At 40.3% G+C, this 22,038-nt stretch overlaps 2 protein-coding genes across 4 annotated transcripts in view; one reads left to right on the plus strand and one right to left on the minus strand.

Moving 5' to 3' along the window:
- Positions 1–1,727: 1,727 nt before the first annotated feature.
- Positions 1,728–20,416, minus strand: TTPA (alpha tocopherol transfer protein). Of its 3 annotated transcripts, none has more exons than XM_082859077.1 (5): positions 20,110–20,416; positions 12,081–12,234; positions 7,239–7,432; positions 5,188–5,298; positions 1,728–2,377 (listed from the first exon to the last, which is right to left on the minus strand). In XM_082859077.1, exons 1-5 carry the CDS (start codon positions 20,356–20,358, stop codon positions 2,189–2,191), a joined length of 897 nt encoding a protein of 298 aa, XP_082715203.1. In that variant the 5' UTR covers positions 20,359–20,416; the 3' UTR covers positions 1,728–2,188. The 3 variants fall into 3 exon arrangements, with proteins under 3 accessions (XP_082715203.1, XP_082715204.1, XP_082715205.1); XM_082859078.1 differs by lacking the exon at positions 20,110–20,416 and adding an exon at positions 19,773–19,982; XM_082859079.1 differs by lacking the exons at positions 5,188–5,298; positions 7,239–7,432; positions 20,110–20,416 and adding an exon at positions 19,773–19,982 and having other exon boundaries at positions 2,183–2,377.
- A 501-nt stretch (positions 20,417–20,917) lies between these two features.
- Positions 20,918–22,038, plus strand: part of YTHDF3 (YTH N6-methyladenosine RNA binding protein F3) — a 72,542-nt gene continuing 71,421 nt past the window's right edge. The window contains exon 1 of the mRNA XM_082859066.1: positions 20,918–21,067. Coding sequence (XP_082715192.1) covers positions 21,029–21,067 — 39 coding nt within the window. The 5' untranslated portion in view covers positions 20,918–21,028. The remainder of the gene's footprint in view (positions 21,068–22,038) is intronic.

Raw genomic sequence — 22,038 nt, forward strand, 5'->3', positions numbered from 1 at the left:
GTTTCAGAATCCAATTATCTGATTTAGTGACACACTCTGGCTTTTCTCACTTAGAAGTTTTAACTTCTGAAGTATGCATGGCTTAGTTTTACGAAATTAATTTTGGGTCCCTTTCAGCACAAGAAGACAGGGGAAGATGGTATTGAACTGAGCAGCAGGAAAGCCAGTCTGCAATTGAAACGTTTAAAGAAAACACTGGCATTTTTGTAATGGACAGCTAGATGCGATACTATTTTCTTAACCTCTTCTGTAAGGAAAAGCAGTTTTTGAAAACGAATGCCTAATATTCATACTTAAAAATGAAAAACAAACAGCTATAGTTTGCGTGAAAGATCTTTATTTTGTTTTGAACAATGTTAAAACAAATAAATTATCAGGCAGTTCAGTAACAAAATGAGCACACATTAGAGTTAATCTTTTAAAAGGCACCTCTGGTGCAATTACAGTAAAGTAATAGAGACAATTCAATAGCTATTTATCTTGCCACCTTATAAAACTGCCTGTTCATTTTACATTGTTCTTTGAATGTTCTTCAGTGAATCGCTGCATTTCATAAAATATTCAAAGTCTTATAATGAAATGTACTTCTACTGATTGACTTATTTTAATTCTATTTACTGTCAGTAACATCACCAATGAATCATATTTAAAAGACATTTTAAAATACTATCCTTTATTCTTGTGCTAAAGTAATCATTCCTTCACAGAGTCAGAAGAAAGTGTTTTAAGCACCCAAATGTGAATGAAGTGGAACTTTGTGATGTAAACCTTCTAGGAATAAAAGTAGGGTAAACTAGAACTTTTTGTTGTTGCTATTATTTATACTTTTTAAATAGTTTTATTCTGCTGTCATTTTTAATTATACAATTTTAAATTGTATGATTTTGTAAAGAAGATTTTAACATTTTTTAGAAAACAGGCATGATCTAATATTTTAAATTAAATTTATAATATAAAGTTACCTTCCCAATGCTAAATCAAAATCAAACACGTTCTCTAAAGAACATTCACAATCACTCCCAATTTTTCACAGATATACGTACAGAGAATCATAAGTATCAGCTCATCTGATTAGAATAATTTTCTTATAAAGAAAAACACCCTTTACATATTCTTTCACAAAGATACTATTGTATGATTAATGTTGAAACCCAACTAAGCTAAAAAATGTTTAACAAATTTTGTATACTGTGTTCTTTCATTTTTAAGTTTAAAATAAAATTTAAAAATTATAAAATACTATAAAAATTGTCATAAGTTGAAGCTATATTGACATATCTTTCTCAATAAATGAAATATGCTTTAACATAGCTACAGTACAAACAGCATATTTTAACTCCTGATTTTTTTTTAAGTAAATATGAATTGTAGGATTTGGCTAGAATGTTCTGATAATACAGTAAAACCCAAATTTCTTCATGCATAATCTGAAAAGTTCCAGATGTAGTTGACAGTGATTTTAAAATGTGAACATTTCCTCTCCCTTGTGTAGTTGTGTTACTGTTCAGTTAAAAAATAGAGTCCACGTATACATACGGCAACCAAATATTATTCCACCTCTGAATCTCTATGTACTTAACTGTATCAACATGAATAATTTCATAGAGACCTATTGATGCTACACATAAGAGTTTATGGCGTACAGACTCTTCAATCAAAAGTTTCTATTGTGCAAATATGGTAAAATAGAATTTCCCTGAGGTGAACTACCTTGCTGGCCCACTGTATTCAGATTTTAATCTGAAGTATAGTCTATCTGACACGCACCCAAAATGAGTGTGAATAGATTTTTATAATCAGTTGATTTGTGCTAATATTTCTTTTCAGTGGACTATTTATTCATTTATAATCAAACCAGTGTGACCAGAAAAGTTGTTTAAAATAAAACTTTTGAGAAACACACCAAAGTGCGCATGAAAAGATACTTTAGAGATAACTTTCTTCCAAGTGCAAAAATCAGGAACCTCTTCTATGCTTTTAAGGTATAATAATATTTAATTACTTTAAAGGTAAGGAAAAGATATTTAAAAAGTAAAGAAATTTCCCAAATATCCATGTTGCTCAAGTTAGAAGATTTTTACATTGAAAAAATCAATCGGAAAAGCATTAGTTTAATGATTCTTTTTCTTTCATTCATATAACCAGGTAGGATCTTACTCATGTATTTTTAATTAGGAAGTCTCTCACATTAAATAACTTCTTCTCCTTTAGCGGTCTGTGAAATGCTGCTGAGATAATTTTCAGACTTCATTATAAAATTTGTCCACTCCTGACAAATGTCCTCCATGGAGTATTCTTTACCACCGTATTCCACTGGAAGAATGTCTGGGAAATGCTGAAGTAACCTTTGTTTGTAATTGTCCCCATGCATATGAATCTGAAACAGCCAAAATGTTTTAGAAGGTATGCCCTCTGCCTCTCAGTATATCAGATGCATTTCCAATGGAAATTCAACACTGTAAGATAAGATGCTCTCATCACTTCTAAGATAGGAGCACATGTATAGATACTACTGATACATCCTTTATTCCTCTGCTTATGAAGCTAATAACTATACTTATGTTTAGATTGTGCTGCTTCTGAATCTGATCAATTTACTGTTCTCTTATATTTGCATCCTTATAACTATACAATATTTACAAAAAGCTATTCTTTTTTCTTTCAAAAGTAGATTTTTAAAACTCTAAATAAAATCATTTTATACATTCTATTCCCTAATGTACAGGTGATTCTTAGCAAAAGATTGAATATCCTGGGATGGTTCTGTAGATGATAAAAATGTTCTTCCTTTTATTAGTTCATATTAAATAAAAGCATATATCTGAGCACACAATCAGGTACGCAGGGAATAATTTATGTGGTACAGTTGACAGATAGTCTTGGCTAATAAAAAATTAAGAGAAATTATGATAGTTGTTGTGTTGAGAACTTTAAATTTTTGAACATTTTAAACTATAAAAATTGATCCTATAATGTCCTGAAGTTAAAATAAAGACTTGGAACCTTTAATTAAAAGCACATCTTATTAAAAATAAATACATAAATACCTTTATTCATCTGCTAGGATTCATCTGTACATTCAACAATCATTTAATAAGCACCTACTATGTGCTTTGGATATGAAGACTGAAAGATGAATGAAACAGGTTTTTTGCACTCAGGAACCTTACAGTCCCAATCCTTGATTTTTTTCTGAAATGTTTGAAATATTACCAGCTAATTGAAAAGAAATTCAACGATCTCTTCAGGAAGGGTGAAATAAAATCATTCATAGAGTACTGCCAAAATGTTTAAAGGGAGAAAGTGGCTAGATTTGGTCCTCCCTGCCTTCCCCATTTTGGCAAGTCTGTTTCATGTCAATTAACTTTCATTGAAATGCTTCACTTCTCAATTTAAAATTTTTCTTCTCTTCTTGTTCATGTTCTCCTGTTTATTAGGTTCAGTTTATTGTTGTATTCGTTTTTTTGGTCCAGAATATAACCCAAAATAGAAATACTTATTTTTATGTCTGTCAGCGTTCAACAGAAGATGGCCAGCTATTGTCAAGCTATACTGAAGAGAGGAAAAAAAGAATAAACAAAAAAACCCCGGCTTTTATAAGAATAAAAGAATCTTCCATAGGGGCAGGTCTTCTTGAAGACAGACAGAAATACCTACTGGAAAACCTCAAAAGAAGCTCTAGGGTCATCATTTTCTGACCAGATGCAAGATGTTACGTTTTCTTAGTATGAAAGAATATACTTTGTAACATTCCAAATATGCTATTATCACTCACATTACCAGTATTTCTATTTAAATAGTTTTTGAGATTTAAATTGTCAATACCTTTAAAACCTGTTTGTGTTCATGCATTAGATGTTGCCAACATTTGTCTAAATAAATGCTCTAAAAATTATCCTCTACAGATTCATGCAGAAGACTGGTTGCCAGTTTGGGAACTCACACTCTATTGTCAACACTTGAAAAATCCCAAGTAATATTAGATATTCACCTGAGATAAGACTCTGCAAGATAGGTAAAAAACATCAAATCGGGCTTCCCTGGTGGCACAGTGGTTGAGAATCCGCCTGCCAATTCAGGGGACACGGGTTCGATCCCTGGTCCGGGAAGATCCCACATGCTGCGGAGCAACTAAGCCCGTGCGCCACAATTGCTGAGCCTGTGCTCTAGAGCCAGCGAGCCACAACTACTGAGCCTGCAAGCCACAACTACTGAGCCTGCATGACACAACTACTGAAGCCCACATGCCTAGAGCCCGTGCTCTGCAACAAGAGAAGCCACCACAGTGAGCAGCCCACTCACCACAACGAAGACCCAACGCAGCCAAAAATAAATCAATAAAATAATTAATTAAAAAAACCATCAAATCTATTTGCTTTAACTAACGACATTAAGTCACATACCTTGGGTACTATGGTTTTCAGTTACACGTGTCTAATTTAAGCATGTTTATTATTTACATAGGTAATACATTCACACGGCTAGAAATCAAAACAAGATAAAAGGTCCACAGTGAGCTGTCTTGCTCCCAACCATATCCTCTGCTACCCCATCTGTACCCCTCTTTTGTTCCATATAGGTAACCACTTTGGTTGTTTCTTTGCATATCCTTTAAAAATAACTTTTATGCCAATATAACTATAGATTCTGATTTCTTCCCTTTTTATACAAAAGATAGTATAAACACAATTCTGCATGTTCTTATTTCCCTTCACAATACATCCTGCAAATCTTACTGTGTTCCATTGTGTCGATGCATCACAGTTTATTTAACCAGTTCCCTCATGATGAGAACTGGGTGGTTTCCAATATTTTGCTACAATGAATCCCCTTGTACATGTAATTTTGTTTATGAGCATGTATATCTGTAGGATAAAAATCCCAGAAATGTGAAGGCTGTGATTTTGATAACTATGACCACACTGCCCCCTACAGGGAATATATCATTTTGCAGCTTCACCAGCCATGTGTTAGAGGTCCAGTTTTTCCACAGCCTCACTAACTTGATTTTTCAAAACTAAAAAGAAACTTTATAAAAATAGTTGGGTTGTTAGATAAATATTCAAAACACTGGGACAATGCTGTGTGTGTTGGGGGGAGGGGCGGAAACAAGACAGCAATTTTTAAATAACAAAGGAGTGGAACATTTGGTACAGAAGAATAGTGACTTGAATATGTTTTACTTACCCGTTCCTTAATTTTTTCAGTCAGAAATGGTTTAATCATGGAAAAGACAGCATGGAAAATTATTGGCTCGTTTATCAAATGGATACCACGAACTTTTAATGGAAAGGAATCCTTTGAAAATAAAGAAAATGTCTTGTTAATAACAAAGCATAAATCAATATGTAATCGTATCGACAAGCCCCTTCTTCGAACACTTGCTAAACTTACAGCAATACCTAAAGTGTGATTTTATTTTCAAAATTATTCCATCAACACAATAGCCTGCTTTATAGTTCACTGTCCCTAGATTAAGAAAAGGTCTCTAAAAAGGTTGCACCTTGTAGTTTAGGCCAAGTATTTTAAGAAATACCTACATCTTTCATAAGCAGGACACAGAAAATATCTTCCCCAATCACATATAAATGTGCTTTTGAAAAATCAATGAGTCATTTGGATACTTAACCTTTCCCCTCAAATTTTTATTTTGAGGAAGAAAAACCAAACTTTCATAAAAGTTGAAAGAATAGTACAATAAACACACACTTTTAAACTTTTGACACGGGTATAAGTCTTTCACATCAAAGTAATATCGGCTTTTTTCTAAGGTTTAAAATGTTAAGGATTCAAAGAACAACCCCATCAGTATTTTCCCTCCCAAAGATGTGTTGTTAATGTAGAGATTTTTCCTGCCAAGTTTCTTTCATGCAAAGCTCTTTTTTTTTTTCTGCACATAGCTTTTAGAGATGTGTTATCAATTGTGATTTTTCCTTTCAGGTTCTTTCTATGAATAATTTTATTTTAAACATAATTGCTAATATGCTCTCTAAATAATTTGCACCCCGTTTTGTTTCACTGACATAATACAATTTTTGTAAACATTGTGAGCTTTAGTATTGATGCTATAATTCATCAAATGGATGTACCATTATTTAAGTAACACTTTTCCTATTTCTGGACAAATAAGCTGTTTCTAATTTTTTTCTATAAAAATTGATGCTATAGGGGGCTTCCCTGGTGGTGCAGTGGCTGAGAATCCACCTGCCAATGCAGGGAACATGGGTTCGATCCCTGGTCCGGGAAGATCCCACATGCCGCGGAGCAACTAAGCCCGTGCGCCACAACTACTGAGCCCGTGCACCGAGAGCCCGTGCTACACAAAGAGAGAAGCCACCGGAAAGAGAAGCCCGCGCACCACAACGAAGAGTAGCCCCCGCTCGCCGCAACTAGAGAAAGCCCGCGCGCAGCAACGAAGACCCAACACAGCCAAAAATAAATAAATTAAACAAGTAAATTTATTTTTAAAAATTGATGCTATAGTAACTATCTTTATGCATAGAAGCAATGGTGGTTCTAAGTACAGCTTTTATCTTCAGATATCCTGGATTGGAATCCCTGTTTCACTGCTGACAAAACGTATATGCTTGGGCATTGCTATGTCACCTCTCTGACATAGTAAAATAATTTGTAAGATGGAAAAATTAACTGTCATATGTCATAAGCTTTGGTGTAGCCATTAAGTGGTAATGAACTTGAAACACTTAGCAAAGTACCTGGCACACAGTAAGCTATTATTATTATACACAAATTCTTTGCTATATTTAAGATTATTCCTTGGCTAGGTTTCCAAAAGCTAGATTACTGGGTCAAAGATGATGGCCATTTTTAAAACTTTTTTTTTTTTTCCCAGAAAGAACTGTATCAATCTATCAACCTGTATATCAACTGTATCAATCTGTATCAACCAAAACCTACATGACATTTTGTTGTATGATTGCTATAAATATTATTTTTTGAGTCAATTTTTAATTTAGGAAGAAAATTTTAGTGACTGAAAGATAAAATCACCACATTATTGTTTAAATATATGAATTCTGTGGTTAGAAATTTTGAACATATTTTCAGTTTGTTGCAACATTCTTTCTTTTTGAATTAATAACACTTTACTTCCTCTTACCGTTATTGAATTCTATGTATCATTTCTAAAATTGTATTTAATTTTCTAATAAATGCACTATCCCTTCTCTTTAACATATAACTAAGTATTGTACCGAACAGTTAAAATATACACTTACTGTAAGAACAGCAGCAATCTTCTTGGCTACAGATGGAGTCATCTGAAAAGCATGAGAAAACTGCCAGCCTTCCAAATCAAAGACAGCCTTGATGCCATTCCGTTGTGTTTCTACCTCCTGTACAATAAGCTCGGACGTGATTAGACTTACACGAAACACATCATAAGCTGTGAAAACTTTTGGGTCCCAGTGTGCTAAAAAAAAAAAATGTAAAATATCATATCTCAGCACTGTGTAAAGAATCAGAAAGATTTACAAAAGGAAACGAATTCTTTTTAGACTTAAAGGATCTATAGAAATAAAACACGTACAAAGATCATGAATTGAGTAACAGGTCAAATTGGTGGTCCAAGAACACGTGCCTGTTTCTGCCTCCCTCCCTCCCTCCCTCCAATCCCTAGCAAAGAACAGATTCTTAAGAGCACGGAGAAAATAAGAGAATAAATGCAGCCTGGATTTGATGGCCAGATGAAGCTACAGCCCAAACTACAGCAGGATGGAACTGCGGCTGAAGGCTGGAATGCCTCTGGGTATGCTCCACGCACGAAGGTATTGAAAATGGGAAAAGTAAGGCTCTGAATTATGAAGAATAACTAGGGCCCCATCGTAACCACAGAGGTTGCTGCTAAGGGAAATGTGCGAGGAGCAGACAGGCAGGTGGATCTCTCTGACACCCTCCGTGACGAGCAGCGTGTAGGAGAGGCACGTCCATATAGGCTAGAAAAGTAGTGTGCGCTCGGAAGGGTAGCCAGCTCCCCACACCCAGGAAAAACAAGGAATACCTGTGCTAAGAGGAGCTACTGAGTTCTTGTCCTCTCCCCTCCCCCACCAGTCCTGGGGCAGGCCACGTCATGCAAAATTGACAGTAATGGATAGGCAAGCAGGTGATCTTTAAAAAAGATATGCAACCACTAAGAATTTTAATAGTTTTAAAGACACAGACACACAAAGAAGAGAGGATCCAAACTCAATAGACAAAGGCACTAAAACTGAAGGAAACAGCTAATAAAGCAAAAGAAACATTAAAAGAAACAAAATTGTTTCAGCGAGGAAAAAAAGATACCATAGGCTATTGTCATGAGAACAGGCTATTATGAAAAAGAATCAGTTGAGATGTTGGAAATTAAAAGATGACAATCCAAGCAAATCTCAGTTGATGGGATAAATGTCAGAAGAGACACAGCCAACGATGGAATAATGGTTTGGAACATCAAGCTGAGGAAGTCTCTCAATCTCAGCACAGAAGACCCAGGAGTCAATATGTACGAATGAAAAGTCAACAGACATGCAGCTAGATCCAGAAGTTTCAAAATCCAACTAATTAGAGTTCTGGAAGGCAATAATACAGAGAATAGGGAAGAGAGGAGAAAGGAATAGTAACAGAAGAGAAAATTTTTCCAAAGCTGGAAAAAGATGCAAATCTTCAGATTACAAGGTTCATGCAATACCTAACAAGATGAAGGGTTAAGGAAAAAAAAAGATTCATGACTAAGGAATGGTAAAATTCTAAAAATACCAAAGTTTCTGGCTTGAACAACTGGGTAGAATGGTGGTTCCATTTGTTGAGATAGGAAACACTGGAAGAAAAGTGTTTAGGAAGGAAGGATCATAGGCAGTTTTGAACACGTTAGAATGGTGACCGTGAGATGTCCAGTTGGATACAGCTGAGATCGGGAACTGGTCGTACGGAGCTTTGGGAACAAAGAGATAATGGGGGTGCAGATACAAATCTCAGAGTTTCTGTGCTTATAGGTCTATAGCAGGGAGTACCATGGACTTATGTTTCTCTCTGTTATGGTAGAGAGGTAAGTAGCTTAAGAAGAGGAGGCTAAGGCCAATGTCCTCAGGCATTTCCGAATTTACAGTAGAATACGTAGTGCCAGCAAAGGAGACTAAGAAGAAACAGTCAGTTTAAGTTGGAGGAAAACACCAGGAGAATGTGGCATCAGAGAAGGGAGGCAAATACCTCAAAAAAGAGGAAGAGGTTTGCTATGTAAAGAGGTCAAGTGAAATAGCACTAAACACATCCACTAGATTTGGTGAAAAGGTCACCGATGATTTGCTAAGGTCATTTCACCAGAGAGGTGGCAGTGAAACCAGACCAGGGGGCGTTGAGAGGACCTGTGAGAAAATGTGGATGGTGAACATAACTAACTCTCAAAATGTGGCTGAGAATGAGGTGTGGGGAGACGGCTAGGGTGGAGGCTGGAGGCTCTTACGGGATTAAGGAGCTTTTGGATGGCTGATCCTAACAGATTTAAATGTTAATGGATAGTGTGTGACAGCAAGGAAAAATCTAGAGATGAAGAGAGAGAAGGGGTAATTAGAGGTACTCCTAGAAAGGTACAAGGGATTGCCCTTTATTTTGAAAAGCCTCAGATTCCTGGTAAGAATGTGAATAATCAATCCATGGATAAACCAGTTCACGTGTACTGTACGACTTCCGACACTGGCTGAAAGCTATAATGGTGCAAAATATGAACAGAATGACTGAAAGTCTGCCGTTCAGAAAATAGTGACTGACTTAAATTTCTGAGCCCACCAACATGGTTGTCTAGACCTGTGTTGTCCAAATAGTAGCCATTAGCCATATGTGGCTATGTACATTTAAATTAATTAACAGTAAATAAAATAAAAATTCAGCTTCTTAGTTGCGATAGCCACATTTCAAGTGCTCAACAGCTACGTGTGGCTAGTAGCTACTGAGAACAATTTCACCATCATAGAAAGTTCTATCGGACATTGCTGGTTTAGACTCTGAGCTCCTTTAAGGCAAAAGAAAAGATTGCCGTACATTTTGAATTCCTTCTCCAGCAACTATCTAACATTTATTGAGTGCTTAGTACATACCAGGTAATTTTCTAATTATATTTTATATATACTGTATTGCAAGATTTAATGCTCACAGAAACCCTATGAGGAAAGTTTCTGCTATGCCCATTTGACAGATGAGAAGATGGAATTATAGCTGCACAGCTTTCCATGTAGCTAGACGTAGCAGAGCTGGGATTCTGACCCAGGCAGCATGCCCTAGAACCTGTGTTCCTGAGAACCAAGCCAGTCAAAACTTAATGCTCGCTGCTAAATTTTACTTTTGCTGCTGTAGTACAGTAGTGAGTCTCAAAAGGCATAAAATTATATCCTTTGGCTTATAGGCCAATAATGGCAAAATTTTAGTTTCACCTTGGGTTGTCCTGCTGGACTGGAGGAAAAGGTTCTGTGCATTTTCTCACTGCTTACACTGCACACAGATGGTACCAGGGAAGGAGTTATGCTAACGTTCTACCCAAAAAGCTCTACCACAGATTTCCTTTTTTTAGTTCCTCCCATTAATTCAATTAAATTTAGAAAATGTATAAATATAAATTTATCCTATTCTTTCATTTTACTCATAAAACTCTTCTGAGTTTCTCCTTTCGCCCTGGAGTAACATGTTATTCTACATAACACTCAGAAGATTTGCTGCACACTCTCCTGTCTGACCGTCACTAAATTGATATGTTTTCTTGACCTTAAAATCTCTTTGAGTTAAACAGTACACTTATAAATTAATAACTGCAGGAGGCTACAGGGAGATCAGCTCGGTGCTTTGTGACCACCTAGAGGGGTGGGATAGGGAGGGTGGAGGGAGGGAGATGCAAGAAGGAAGAGATATGGGGACATATGTATATGTATAACTGATTCACTTTGTTATAAAGCAGAAACTAACACACGATTATAAAGCAATTATACTCCAATAAAGATGTTTAAGAGAAAAAGGAAACAGTTTGAATTTTACAGTTAATAAGCATCCTCTGAACATGAAAAAAATATATATTTTTTTATTTTTAAAGCTCTGCTAAAACAGAGCCCTGGAATCTGTGTTTAAAAAATCTTCCCATGGGCTTCGCTGGTGGCGCAGTGGTTGAGAGTCCGCCTGCCGATGCAGGGGACACGGGTTCGTGCCCCGGTCCGGGAAGATCCCACATGCCGCGGAGCGGCTAGTCCCGTGAGCCATGGCCGCTGAGCCTGCGCGTCCGGAGCCTGTGCTCCGCAACGGGAGAGGCCGCAGCAGCGAGAGGCCCGCTTACCACAAACAAACAAAAAAAAAAAAAAAAAGAAAGAAAGAGGGGAACGTGGAACAGGGGTTCTTTAACACTTGCCTGGGTGCTGCTTCCCACGGCCCCTTCCTCCCCTTCCTCCACCTGGAGAATGAGCCCCTCGCTCCGCAGCCTGGGGCAGGACCCAACCACCGTTCACTCTGTCACTCACTCCAAAAATATCTCATAAATACCTACCATGTGCCACGCCCTGGTTTCGGTGCTTGGGAAACATCAGCGAACGGAACACAGACAAAATCTATCCTCTCGTGGAGCTTGTATTATTATAGTTCAGAATTCTTATTTGAATTTTTGAAACACTTTACCTTCATCTTTTTGACCTTTTCCACCTATTTCTCTTCTCTGTTTTCTTTTCCTCTTACTTTATATAGTTAACTGTGTGGAAGAATGGAAGTAGGATTTTCATTGGTTTTGGATAATTTTCTCACACGGCCAGTTTTATTCTATTTGGGGGACCTTAAAGACTAAATGAGGGATGTCCCTGGCAGTCCAGTGGTTAAGACTCCAGGTTTCCAATGCAAGGGGCGCGGGTTCGATCCCTGGTTGGGGGACTAAGATTCCACATGCCACACAGTGCAGCCAAGAAAATATAAAAAATAAAAATTAAAAAAAAATTTTAAGAAAGACTAAATGAAACCCAAGTTAAAACCTAAAAAGCTAAATTCTTAAATATGAACTCATGGAAGCTTCCGATATGGCAGTCAAGAAAAATAAAAAAGAGGAAGTGCTGTGTGTGACCTACCAATTCTGTAAATCAGAACTTTGCTGCCAGTGGGGTCTCGGGCTCTCAGGACGCCGACGTAGCCGGCCTTCAGAAGGCCAAGAACGCTTCTAGGATGGAGATCTGCACTTATTTCTGGACATTCTGCTCTCCACTTATAGTAGTTTTCCAGTAACTGGAAAATAAAATAAAACTTATCTACAGATAGCATACATGGTAAGCATTTTGTAAGAGCGATAGGAAAGTCTTGGCATTATGTAGGGCCCTTGCCATGTATTATGTCAGGATTCTAACCTGGGGTATCTTTTTAGCTGTAAAAGCTAAAAGCACACTTCATGCAGGATCTCAGGTGATAGGAGTTAGTCGCAAATTCAAAGTTGAGGAATTTTTATTTGTCTCCTGTGGTAAAGAGTCTCCCAAAGATAGCTGTCAACAATGCCTCCCCTCCTGGTGTGCACATGTCATTCCTTCCACCAGCAGGTGGAGTCCATTTGATTCCTTCCTCTTGAAGATGAGCTGGCCTCCTGTCTCGCTTTGATGGAAGTGACACTGTGCTTGGTTAAGAAGCCTGAGACCTTCTCTTTTTGCTTTTTGGGATCCAGAGACCATGTAGGATTATTAAATAATGAATCTCTGCAGAGAGAGGCCCTGGACGATGAGAGGCCATCTCAGATAGCCTGACCTCAGCCATGGTCCCATCTCATGCAACGTGGAGCACAGACGAACCATCCCCGCTGAGCCCTGCCCAAAGTGGCACATTACAATAAACAGCCGTGGTTTAAGCCTCTAAATTCGGGGTTGGTTTGTTACTTAGCAATAGAAGGCTGAAACATCCACCTTTAATCTTTGTGAATAAGGAAGAAAAGAAATCAAGCAGATGAATTAACTCTACAAATGTTTTTGAGCATCTGCAATGATCCACACACTTAGTGAGGCACTTGAGGTATAGCAGTGGGCAGAATAAAATCCCTGCTCTCTTTGGACCTCACCGGTTGGTGACAACTGGATCATACAGGCCATGCTATGTAGTGAAGAGCTTGATTCGCAGGCTGCTGCTGCTTCAGGAAAACCTTGACTCCACCACCTACTATCCATTCAGTCTTGGAATGTATTTAACTGCTCTGAGGTCATGTTTTCTCAACATGTGTCTTGCAGGGTGCTGGGTAAAGCATACATGGGCATAACGAGTGGTAGTCAGCCTTGCTGCTCTCTTAATAGGGCAAGTTATTTAGATTAATTGCTCATCCAAGCTTTTAGTGCAGGTTTATATTAAAGATAACTAAAAATTTTTGGTTTTTATTTTCTCTCCTAGAAAAAAGATACAAAGGAACATTTCTATACCGTACTAACAGAAAACAACAAAAATCGACCTTGTTAACGGTGGTATACACTCGGATAGCCTGTGGAACAGTCTGCCTGGATATTAGGTCTTGGCAAAATATGGTTTGAAAGCACCGCATTTTCTTTTTTTTTCCAAAAAAACCACCAATAATGGTTACTCTGCATTTACAAATAATACAAACATTGCCAGTGTATTGTGGAGAATACTGACATCAAATTACAGTTAAAATTTATTATATTTCAATTTACCTTTCCATGATTTTCAGCATTCTCAGTTTTTCTAAAACGACAGTATATTTGTTTTGAGTTTAAAGAGATCTATTAGCAATGTGGAATCAAAGTTCAGATGAAAGGAAAGGATAAATTTTGCATTTGAGAGTCACTGGAATGAACATGAGAACTGTAATCATGAAGTAGTCATGATCTGGAGGAGAAACTGCAAAAACAAGTTTAAAAAACCAAGTAAAGGGTGAAATTCCAAGCCTTGGGGGACGTCAACGGCTGGGAATGGCTGGAGGAAGAGAGGATCTGGTTGGACCACAGGAGATCTGGCACCACAATGTACAGAAGGGAGGGAAAGGCATCTGTGTTGCTCTACTCCCCACTTCTTTCTCTCTGATACTGTTTCCCTCTCTTTCTCTTTCTTTCTCCCTGTCATTTCTGCATTTAAGAAACTTTCCCTAACTGTTAAAAAAAAAGAGAATGTTACTAAGAGTTAAATGCAACAGAGAGGTTAGAAAGAAAAAAAGTCAGTAAATTTGCCAACAAAGAAATAATTGGTGACCTAAATAGCAGATTCCAAAAGCAGTAAGAAAAAAAGACACCTTGTAGATCCTGATATATTCATTCTCTTCTATAAGATGAATTTCTCTTCCTTCTCCTTTCTTAGGGGGCATCAGAATAAGTGTTACTAGCATTTTTAATGTTCATTACTTTTTTCATAGTTCCCTCAGATGGAAAACTAGTCTTTTTAATTCTAATTCAAGCAAAACACCAGAAGCAGCATAGGAACTCCAATACAGAAATAACAATTTTATTTTCCCTTGGAATAATAAAAGTTATAGCTTCATTAACAGGGATCTTTTGGGGGCTTCCCTGGTGGCGCAGTGGTTAAGAATCCATCTACCAATGCAGGGGACACGGGTTCAAGCCCTGGTCTGGGAAGATCCCATGTGCCACGGAGCAACTAAGCCCGTGCGCCACAACTACTGAGCCTGTGCTCCAGCGCCCATGAGCCACAACTACTGAGCCCATGCACCACAACTCCTGAAGCCTGCACACCTAGAGCCCGTGCTCCACAACAAGAGAAGCCACCGCAATAAGAAGCCCACACACCGCAACAAAGAGTAGCCTCCCCTCGCTGCAACTAAAAGAAAGCCCGCACAGCAACGAGGACCCAACGCAGCCAAAAATAAATAAATTTATTTTTTTTTTAAAAAGGGATCTTTTAGGGATAGAGGCAGGTTCCTCGGCTTATTGATCTCTGCAGAGTTCTGGGCACTTAGGAGATAGGTACATGTGTTGAACGAAAGAATAAATTAATACATGATTAAACCAGCTGGATCCACATGCTTGAAAAAAATGACTTTCATAAAGATGCACAAATTGCCCTCATACTTTTGCAAACTGAAGGCTCTACACCTGGATCTTTGATTATTACTTTTCCACTGATAAATACATTCAAAAGTCTGGTTGACATAAATAAATTATGTAAATGACGTAAACTGCTACCGAGCAATTCTCCAACAAACCACATAAAGTCCACGCAGAAATAAAACTGCCTGCGGGTGAATATTCATTACCGAAAGGCACCTGTTTTGTACCACCACTAGCAATAAATAAATATAAAAAGTTACAGCTTATTTTAACTCTGCTTTGTAACAGAGTAGGTTTCTCCTTACATTTTTCGTGTACTTTCCAACAAAATTACAACCATATTTGTGCCACTTTTCTGGGGTTTAATGGCATCATTTCAATTCCCGCTCTCGAACATTCTAAGAGGTAACTATTGTTACCCCATTTTATTGGTAAGAAAACTAAACTGGAAGAAATTACACATTTGTTTCAGGGTAGTAGCTACCAGGAGCAGAGCGGAGTCTGAAACTGACACTTGATTCAGTGAATTTTACAAAAGAAGCTGCATTTAGTGGGAAATGAGCAGGGAGCGTCAGTGGAATTTTGAAAACATTGAAGTATTTAGGAAAACTATGAAAATAATTAAAGAATAAAAAACGTATCACATAGAGCAAAAATATAAGGAGGAATATTCACATGTGAAAGATTCTATATATTCACAAGAATATATAGAATAGACAGAGGTTAACAGTTGGTTGTTTTAAACAGATGGGACAAGTAGAGTTCACTTGAGAGTGCAGGCTCCCCTGAGCTCAGCTCAAGTTCAAATTCTTGCTCTACCCCTTCATAACTGCGATTTAGGATAGTTACTTACTCGTTACATCTCAGTTTCGTCTAAAATGAGAAAATAGTGAGATAATCCACGTAAACACTACTTACCAAAGTAGCTGGTACTCCCAAAGTTATTAGAATTCACAAAAGTCACTAATTTGTTATAATTTCAAATACAAAAACTAGAATAATGAGAAACTTCATTAAACCTGAGGGACTGGGCTTCCCTGGTGGCGCAGTGGTTGAGAGTCCGCCTGCCGATGCAGGGGACACGGGTTCGTGCCCCGGTCCGGGAAGATCCCACATGCCGTGGAGCGGCTGGGCCCGTGAGCCATGGCCGCTGAGCCTGCGCGTCCGGAGCCTGTGCTCCGCAACGGGAGAGGCCGCAACAGTGAGAGGCCCGCGTACCGCAAAAAACAAACAAACAAACAAAAAAAAAAAACTGAGGGACTTATCAAGGTTTCTTCATACACTAAAACTATAGGGCTTTCATATTTTAAATAAAGGAGTGTAACTGAATTCACTGCCTCTGTGGAGGAAAATGAAAAAACAGTTTCATACTCTTAACTCTCCCTTTTTCCTTTCAAGTTGGCAGAAAAATAGGGCAAAGAGTTCACAGAAACTTGATTCCCATCCCGTAGATTTGGACACAGTCCTTAGCCAGCTCCTCAAGGACATGATGCAATGAAAACAATTCAGGAAAACAAATAATACAGGAAAAAAATATACAACACAGAGGCTGGAGGTCAATTTTATTTTATCTTCTATTTAGACATGCTCCGGACGCGCAGGCTCAGCGGCCATGGCTCACGGGCCCAGCTGCTCCGCGGCATGTAGGATCTTCCCGGACCGGGGCACGAACCCGTGTCCCCTGCATCGGCAGGCGGACTCCCAACCACTGTGCCACCAGGGAAGCCCTAGACGTTACTTTTTTTAATTGGAGTAAAGTTGCTTTACAATGTTGTGTTAGTTTCTACTGTACAGCAAAGTGAATCAATTGTACATATACATATATCTATTATTTTTTAGATTTTCTTCCCATTTAGGTCACCACAGATAACAGTAGAGTTCCCTGTGCTATACAGTAGGTTCTCATTAGTTATCTATTTTATACATAGTAGACATTATTTTAAAAAAGTAACCAAAATGGGGACTTCCCTGGTGGCACAGTGGTTAAGAATCCGCTTGCCAATGCAGGGCACATGGGTTCGAGCCCTGGTCTGGGAAGATCCCACATGTCGCGGAGCAACTAAGCCCATGCACCACAACTACTGAGCCTGCGCTCTAGAGCCCGTTGAGCCACAACTACTGAGCCCGTGTGCCACAACAAGAGAAGCCACCACAATGAGAAGCCCGCGCACCGCAACTAGAGAATAGCCTGCGCGCAGCAACGAAGACCCAACGCAGCCAAAAATAAAATAAACTTAAAAAAAATTTTTTTTAAAAAGTAACCAAAATGAAATCTGTAAATCATACACTTTTAATTGTTAGTTACCTATAAATGTTTAATACCCCATTAGAGCTACACTTTTCATTGGACCTGAGATTGTGTCTTCATATCTAGTAGCTGCTGAGTAAGTATGAGGAGAGCTTAGTAGCCATCTGATAAAAGAAAAGAAATAGGTAGGCTCCTATTTCATTCCTAATTTCAAAATGAAGTGCAGTAGATCACAACTCCAACATAAAAAAGAGAAGCCATAAATTACTAGAGAAAATTTTGCAGAAGGGAAGAGCTTATGAAACTAGAAGCAATCACAGAACAATCAAATCAATACATTTGATTACATAAAAACTTTAAAATTCTTCACAGAAAGAAAATAGCATTAACGATGTCAAAAGACGAACCGCAAACTAGGACAACAGCCTATTTTCTTTAATACACGAAGATATGAATAAAATGTTTTATATTTTATGTAAACAACGTGGAAGAAAATAGCAAAACAAGCAGTTAATTAGAAAGGAATTTAAAACTGTTAAATATATGAAAGATGATTAACCTCACTTGTAATTAAAGGCATATTATAATAATAATGAGAACCAGTTCCTCATTATTATTATAGTAATGAGAACCAGTTCCTAGCAGGTTGACACACAGATCATAAATTTGGTGACACAGCATGGGTGATAATATGGGGAAAGACACCATTATGTATTGATAATATAGAAGTGATAAAATAAGTGCAAACACTTTGGAGGACAGTTGGTCTATTCATCAACACTGAAAATGCACATTGCACTTCATCCAGCAATTGTGCAAGTTCAACTTATCCTATAAGGATTTTCCTATTTTTGTATTGATACAATGAAAAAGACATACTAGAATACCCAGTTGGTGTGGAAGAAACCCTATTTGTCTTGGTTTCTGTGTTTTGTGAACTGTCAAGCAAATTGTAGAAATTACAAAAATAATCGTTGAATGAAGGAATGAACGGCATGCACGGCAGCATTGCCAATGTCTGATGACAACTCCTATGTCCAATACAGGAGACTGGTTAATACATTTTAATATAATAAATTGAGACAATGCAATAGTACACAGCCCCCAAAAGAATAAGACACATGCTGAAACAGATTCATCTCTATGATAAATTATGTTAAAAAGGCAAAATGTAAAACACATACATATGCTTGTGCGACTGTAGATTACAACTGGAAAGGTAAGAGACAGGTAACAGTAACTGCCACTGGGTAGGAGGCTGGCAAGCTAAGGTCTGGGGTGAGGAATTCTTTCCCTTAGAAAGTTACTTTTAGGAACTTGCTTTGCATTCTTTACTACTTATGGATTTTTTTTTTTTACCGTCTGTACTTCTTACTTTTTCAATTAAAAATTAGTTACCAACAACAAAAATCCTCATACTGAGACAGCTGGGACTCTGCACTCTAATACTTCCTCTGCCTCCTAGCTCGCCGTGTGACACTGAGCGAGCCACTTGGAGAAAGGGCTAGATCAAGTTCAACTGCTGAGCACTTCCTACGTGCCAGGCTCTGTGCTGGGTACGGCCTGTTCCGTTAAACTGGTTAATGTTCAGTCCTGGAAACCAGTCATCGCGGGAGGCCCTTTCACCGTTATTTAACAGGTGAGGATGCTGAGTCCAAAGTGCCAGAACTCAAGGTCGTACCTCTCTTTCTGATTCCTGTCTTCCCACCACCCTGCTCTCAACCAGCTGTCATAACACACCTGGAGACACAAAAGAAGTGCCGGGCTTCTCTGGTGGCGCAGTGGTTGAGAGTCCGCCTGCCGATGCAGGGGACACGGGTTCGTGCCCCGGTCCGGGAGGATCCCACGTGCCGCGGAGCGGCTGGGCCCGTGAGCCATGGCCGCTGAGCCTGCGCGTCCGGAGCCTGTGCTCCGCAACGGGAGAAGGCGCAACTGTGAGAGGCCCGAGGACCGCAAAAAAAAAAAAAAAAAAAAAAAAAAAAAAAAGAAGCGCCTCATCCGCATTCCCCCACTCTGAACACTCTGGACTGCTTTACCGTCTCGACACTTCAGTGTTACTATTAATAATACTCTTTTGCTAGGATTTGGCTTTAGATCTTCAGTTTTACTGGCAATTTCATTTCCCCCACCAAACGTCGAGTTACCTGCTAAGATGGAATAACTCTAGGCTTCCCACTTTTCAGGTGTCATTTTCTATCTCACCCGCTCTGCCACGGAAAGTGAAGCATTTCCCCCAAACTTTATAGGTTCGGGAGACTCGTGCAGGGCAGAGTTCCAGTGCTTGGGGTCAAATGGGCCCTCTCCCTAGAAGGTTCCAGCTTTTTTCGAGGTTTCCCGTTTCCATGACCCAGAGAAACTGCAAGGACCAGCGCGGGAATCCTCAGAGCTCCCGCTTCCGCCGCGCGGTGCGCTCGGGCCGCGTCCCCGCCGAGGTCCGGCCGGCGAGCCGGGCGTCGGCGAGGGTCCGGGCCCAGCCGCGGCTTACCGGCCCGTCCCCCGGGTGCGGCCCGGCGGGGAGAACCCCTTACCCGCCAGGCCAGGTCCAGATCGAAGTCCCGGGCACGCAGGAACCGCAGCAGGAAGGCGTCGCTGAGCGGCCGCCGCGCCAGCCGAGCACCCGCTTCCCCAGCCCGGCGCCGCAGCTCGGCCAGGCTGGGCTGCAGCAGCGGCGAGTGGTCTGGCAGCCCGTTGAGCTGCGCCCCCGCCGCCGGCCCCGGCCGCGCCTCCGCCATGCCCGCCGCCCCGCTCCCGCCGCTGCCCGGGCGCCGGGGAGAGCTCGGGCCCGCCTCCGCCCCTCCTCCGCGGGCAGCCCGCGCACGCCCCCCGCCCGCCCCGCCTGCAGGGGTGAGCCCGGCCGCTCCTTACGCGGAACCATGTGGCATCCCCGACGTGCTCAGCGTTCTGGAAGCTCCAGGTCGGAACCCCAGCCTTCCCAGTAAGGAAGGCACTGATGTTCGACGTCAAGGGGAAGATGACAAAGTTTGTTTGCCTTAGTTGATTGTGATTGGTTGGGATGTGTTTTTTGTTTTTTGTTTTGCGGTACGCGGGCCTCTCACTGTTGCAGCCTCTCCCGTTGCGGAGCACAGGCTCCGGAGGCGCAGGCTCAGCGGCCATGGCTCACGGGCCCAGCCGCTCCGCGGCATGTGGGATCTTCCTGGACCGGGGCACGAACCCGCGTCCCCTGCATCAGGGCGGACTCTCAACCACTGCGCCACCAGGGAAGCCCTTTTTAGGTTTTTTTTTTTGGGGGGGGGATGTTTTAAGAATAGTCTGCTATCGTACTTTGCTTTTTCCCCTTCCGCCCTTCCTTCCTCCCTCCCTCCCTCCCTCCCTCCTCCCTTCCTTCCTTCCTTCCTCCCTTCCTTCCTTCCTCCCTTCCTCCCTTTCTTCCTTCCCTCCTTGTCCTGGAGATGGAAGGAGCCTTAGAACCACCACTTCACGTCTTGGTGGCAGGCTCGCCGCGGAGCCCTTCTCCCTACCCCTTCCGCTTCACACCGACTCCTCACCTCAAACTGTGTTACAACAGTGGTTTCCAAAATACACATCCCAAAATGGCACCTTCACCGACTCACTGCTTTTCCCCTTCCTCCCAATCCAGGCAAAGTCTTCTCAGTTCTTGGCACTTTACTCTGTTAGTGACATATACCAATAAATGACTAGTAAGTGCCAAAAACAAATCTTTCTAAACACTCTATACTTCCTCTGTTATGCTTCACCACCATGTCTAGTCCCTCAACAGAGAGTCCAGAATCCTTATGTGACCTCATCTAAGTGATCCTGGGTAATGAAGACGGAGCGGGAAAGTGATGTGGAAGCCAGAAAGGTCGGTAAGTTGGTCTTTTTCTTGATCTCTGCCCTATCCCAGAGTTGACCTGTTTCCCCAAGGGGGAACCCATGAGACGAATTATTATTGAATATATAGTATGCGACAGGTAAATACTAGAATCGCACAAATAAAACCAAATCTTTGCCTTTAAGATGTCCAGTGGCAGGTGAGAGAGACTGCCATTTCATTCACGAAAAGAATAGTTATTAAGCAGCTTCTGTGTCCAGAACTTGTTCCAGGTACCGAGGGTCCACCAGCAAACAAAACAGACAAAACCCTCGTCTTGGGGGCTTTGATTCTTGTGGAGGGAGATAGACAAGGAATGAGATAAACAAGCAATAAAAGAGAATATGAGAGGTGGTGATAAGTGCTCTGGGAAAACATAAAGCTGTGAAGAAGGACAGCACCTACAGTGATGTTTGAATCAACACCTGCAAGGGGTGAGTAGGCTGGACCAGGGATAGCCTGGACTAGGGATGGGGGGCGGGGTGGGGGGGACGGGTGGAGCAGGCTTGGGAAGCCAGCGGAATAAATCATCAGAATCCAGTAAATAAGCTGTGGTACTTACTTAAATGAGGGCTAGAGATTCCAAGCTTTGATTTTTACTTGGAGTGAGATGGAAAGCTATTGGAGTAAAGGCTTACAATTCAACATAAAAACTGTCATGAAAGAGGCAGAGAGAAAGTGCTGTAGAGAACACAGAGGAAGCCTTCCTGACTCTGCCTAGGAGATCTGGGAAGGCTTCATAAAGAGGGGACATTTGCTTGGGCTTAGTGGACGCATTGGGAAAGTATGCCAGGTGAGGGCGAGAGGGGGAGATCAGGAAGAAAGTACTAGCCAAAAGGTGTAGACTGTGCAAAGCCTGACTTGGAGCTCTGACTAATGAAAACTACAAGGGAAGCCAGTCTTTTCTAGTAGAAGAAAGAGTATACATAGCATATTTTCTTCTCTTTCAATTTTTTTAACAC

This window comes from Leucopleurus acutus (assembly GCF_964270905.1).
Source record: "Leucopleurus acutus genome assembly, chromosome: 17".
In the NCBI taxonomy this organism is placed as follows: Eukaryota; Metazoa; Chordata; class Mammalia; order Artiodactyla; family Delphinidae; genus Leucopleurus; species Leucopleurus acutus.

Bases quoted from the DNA above. Each gene is read 5' to 3' on its own strand.
- TTPA (XM_082859077.1), bottom strand. From the start codon at position 20,358: ATGGCCGCTGAGCCTGCGCCTCCGGAGCCTGTGCTCCGCAACGGGAGA. The intron at 12,235-20,109 runs GTAAGGAGCGGC...TTTATTTTCCAG, and splicing joins GGGATGCCACATGGTTCCGC to TTACTGGAAAACTACTATAA. The intron at 2,378-5,187 runs GTAAGTAAAACA...TGGCTGTTTCAG, and splicing joins CTGAAAAAATTAAGGAACGG to ATTCATATGCATGGGGACAA.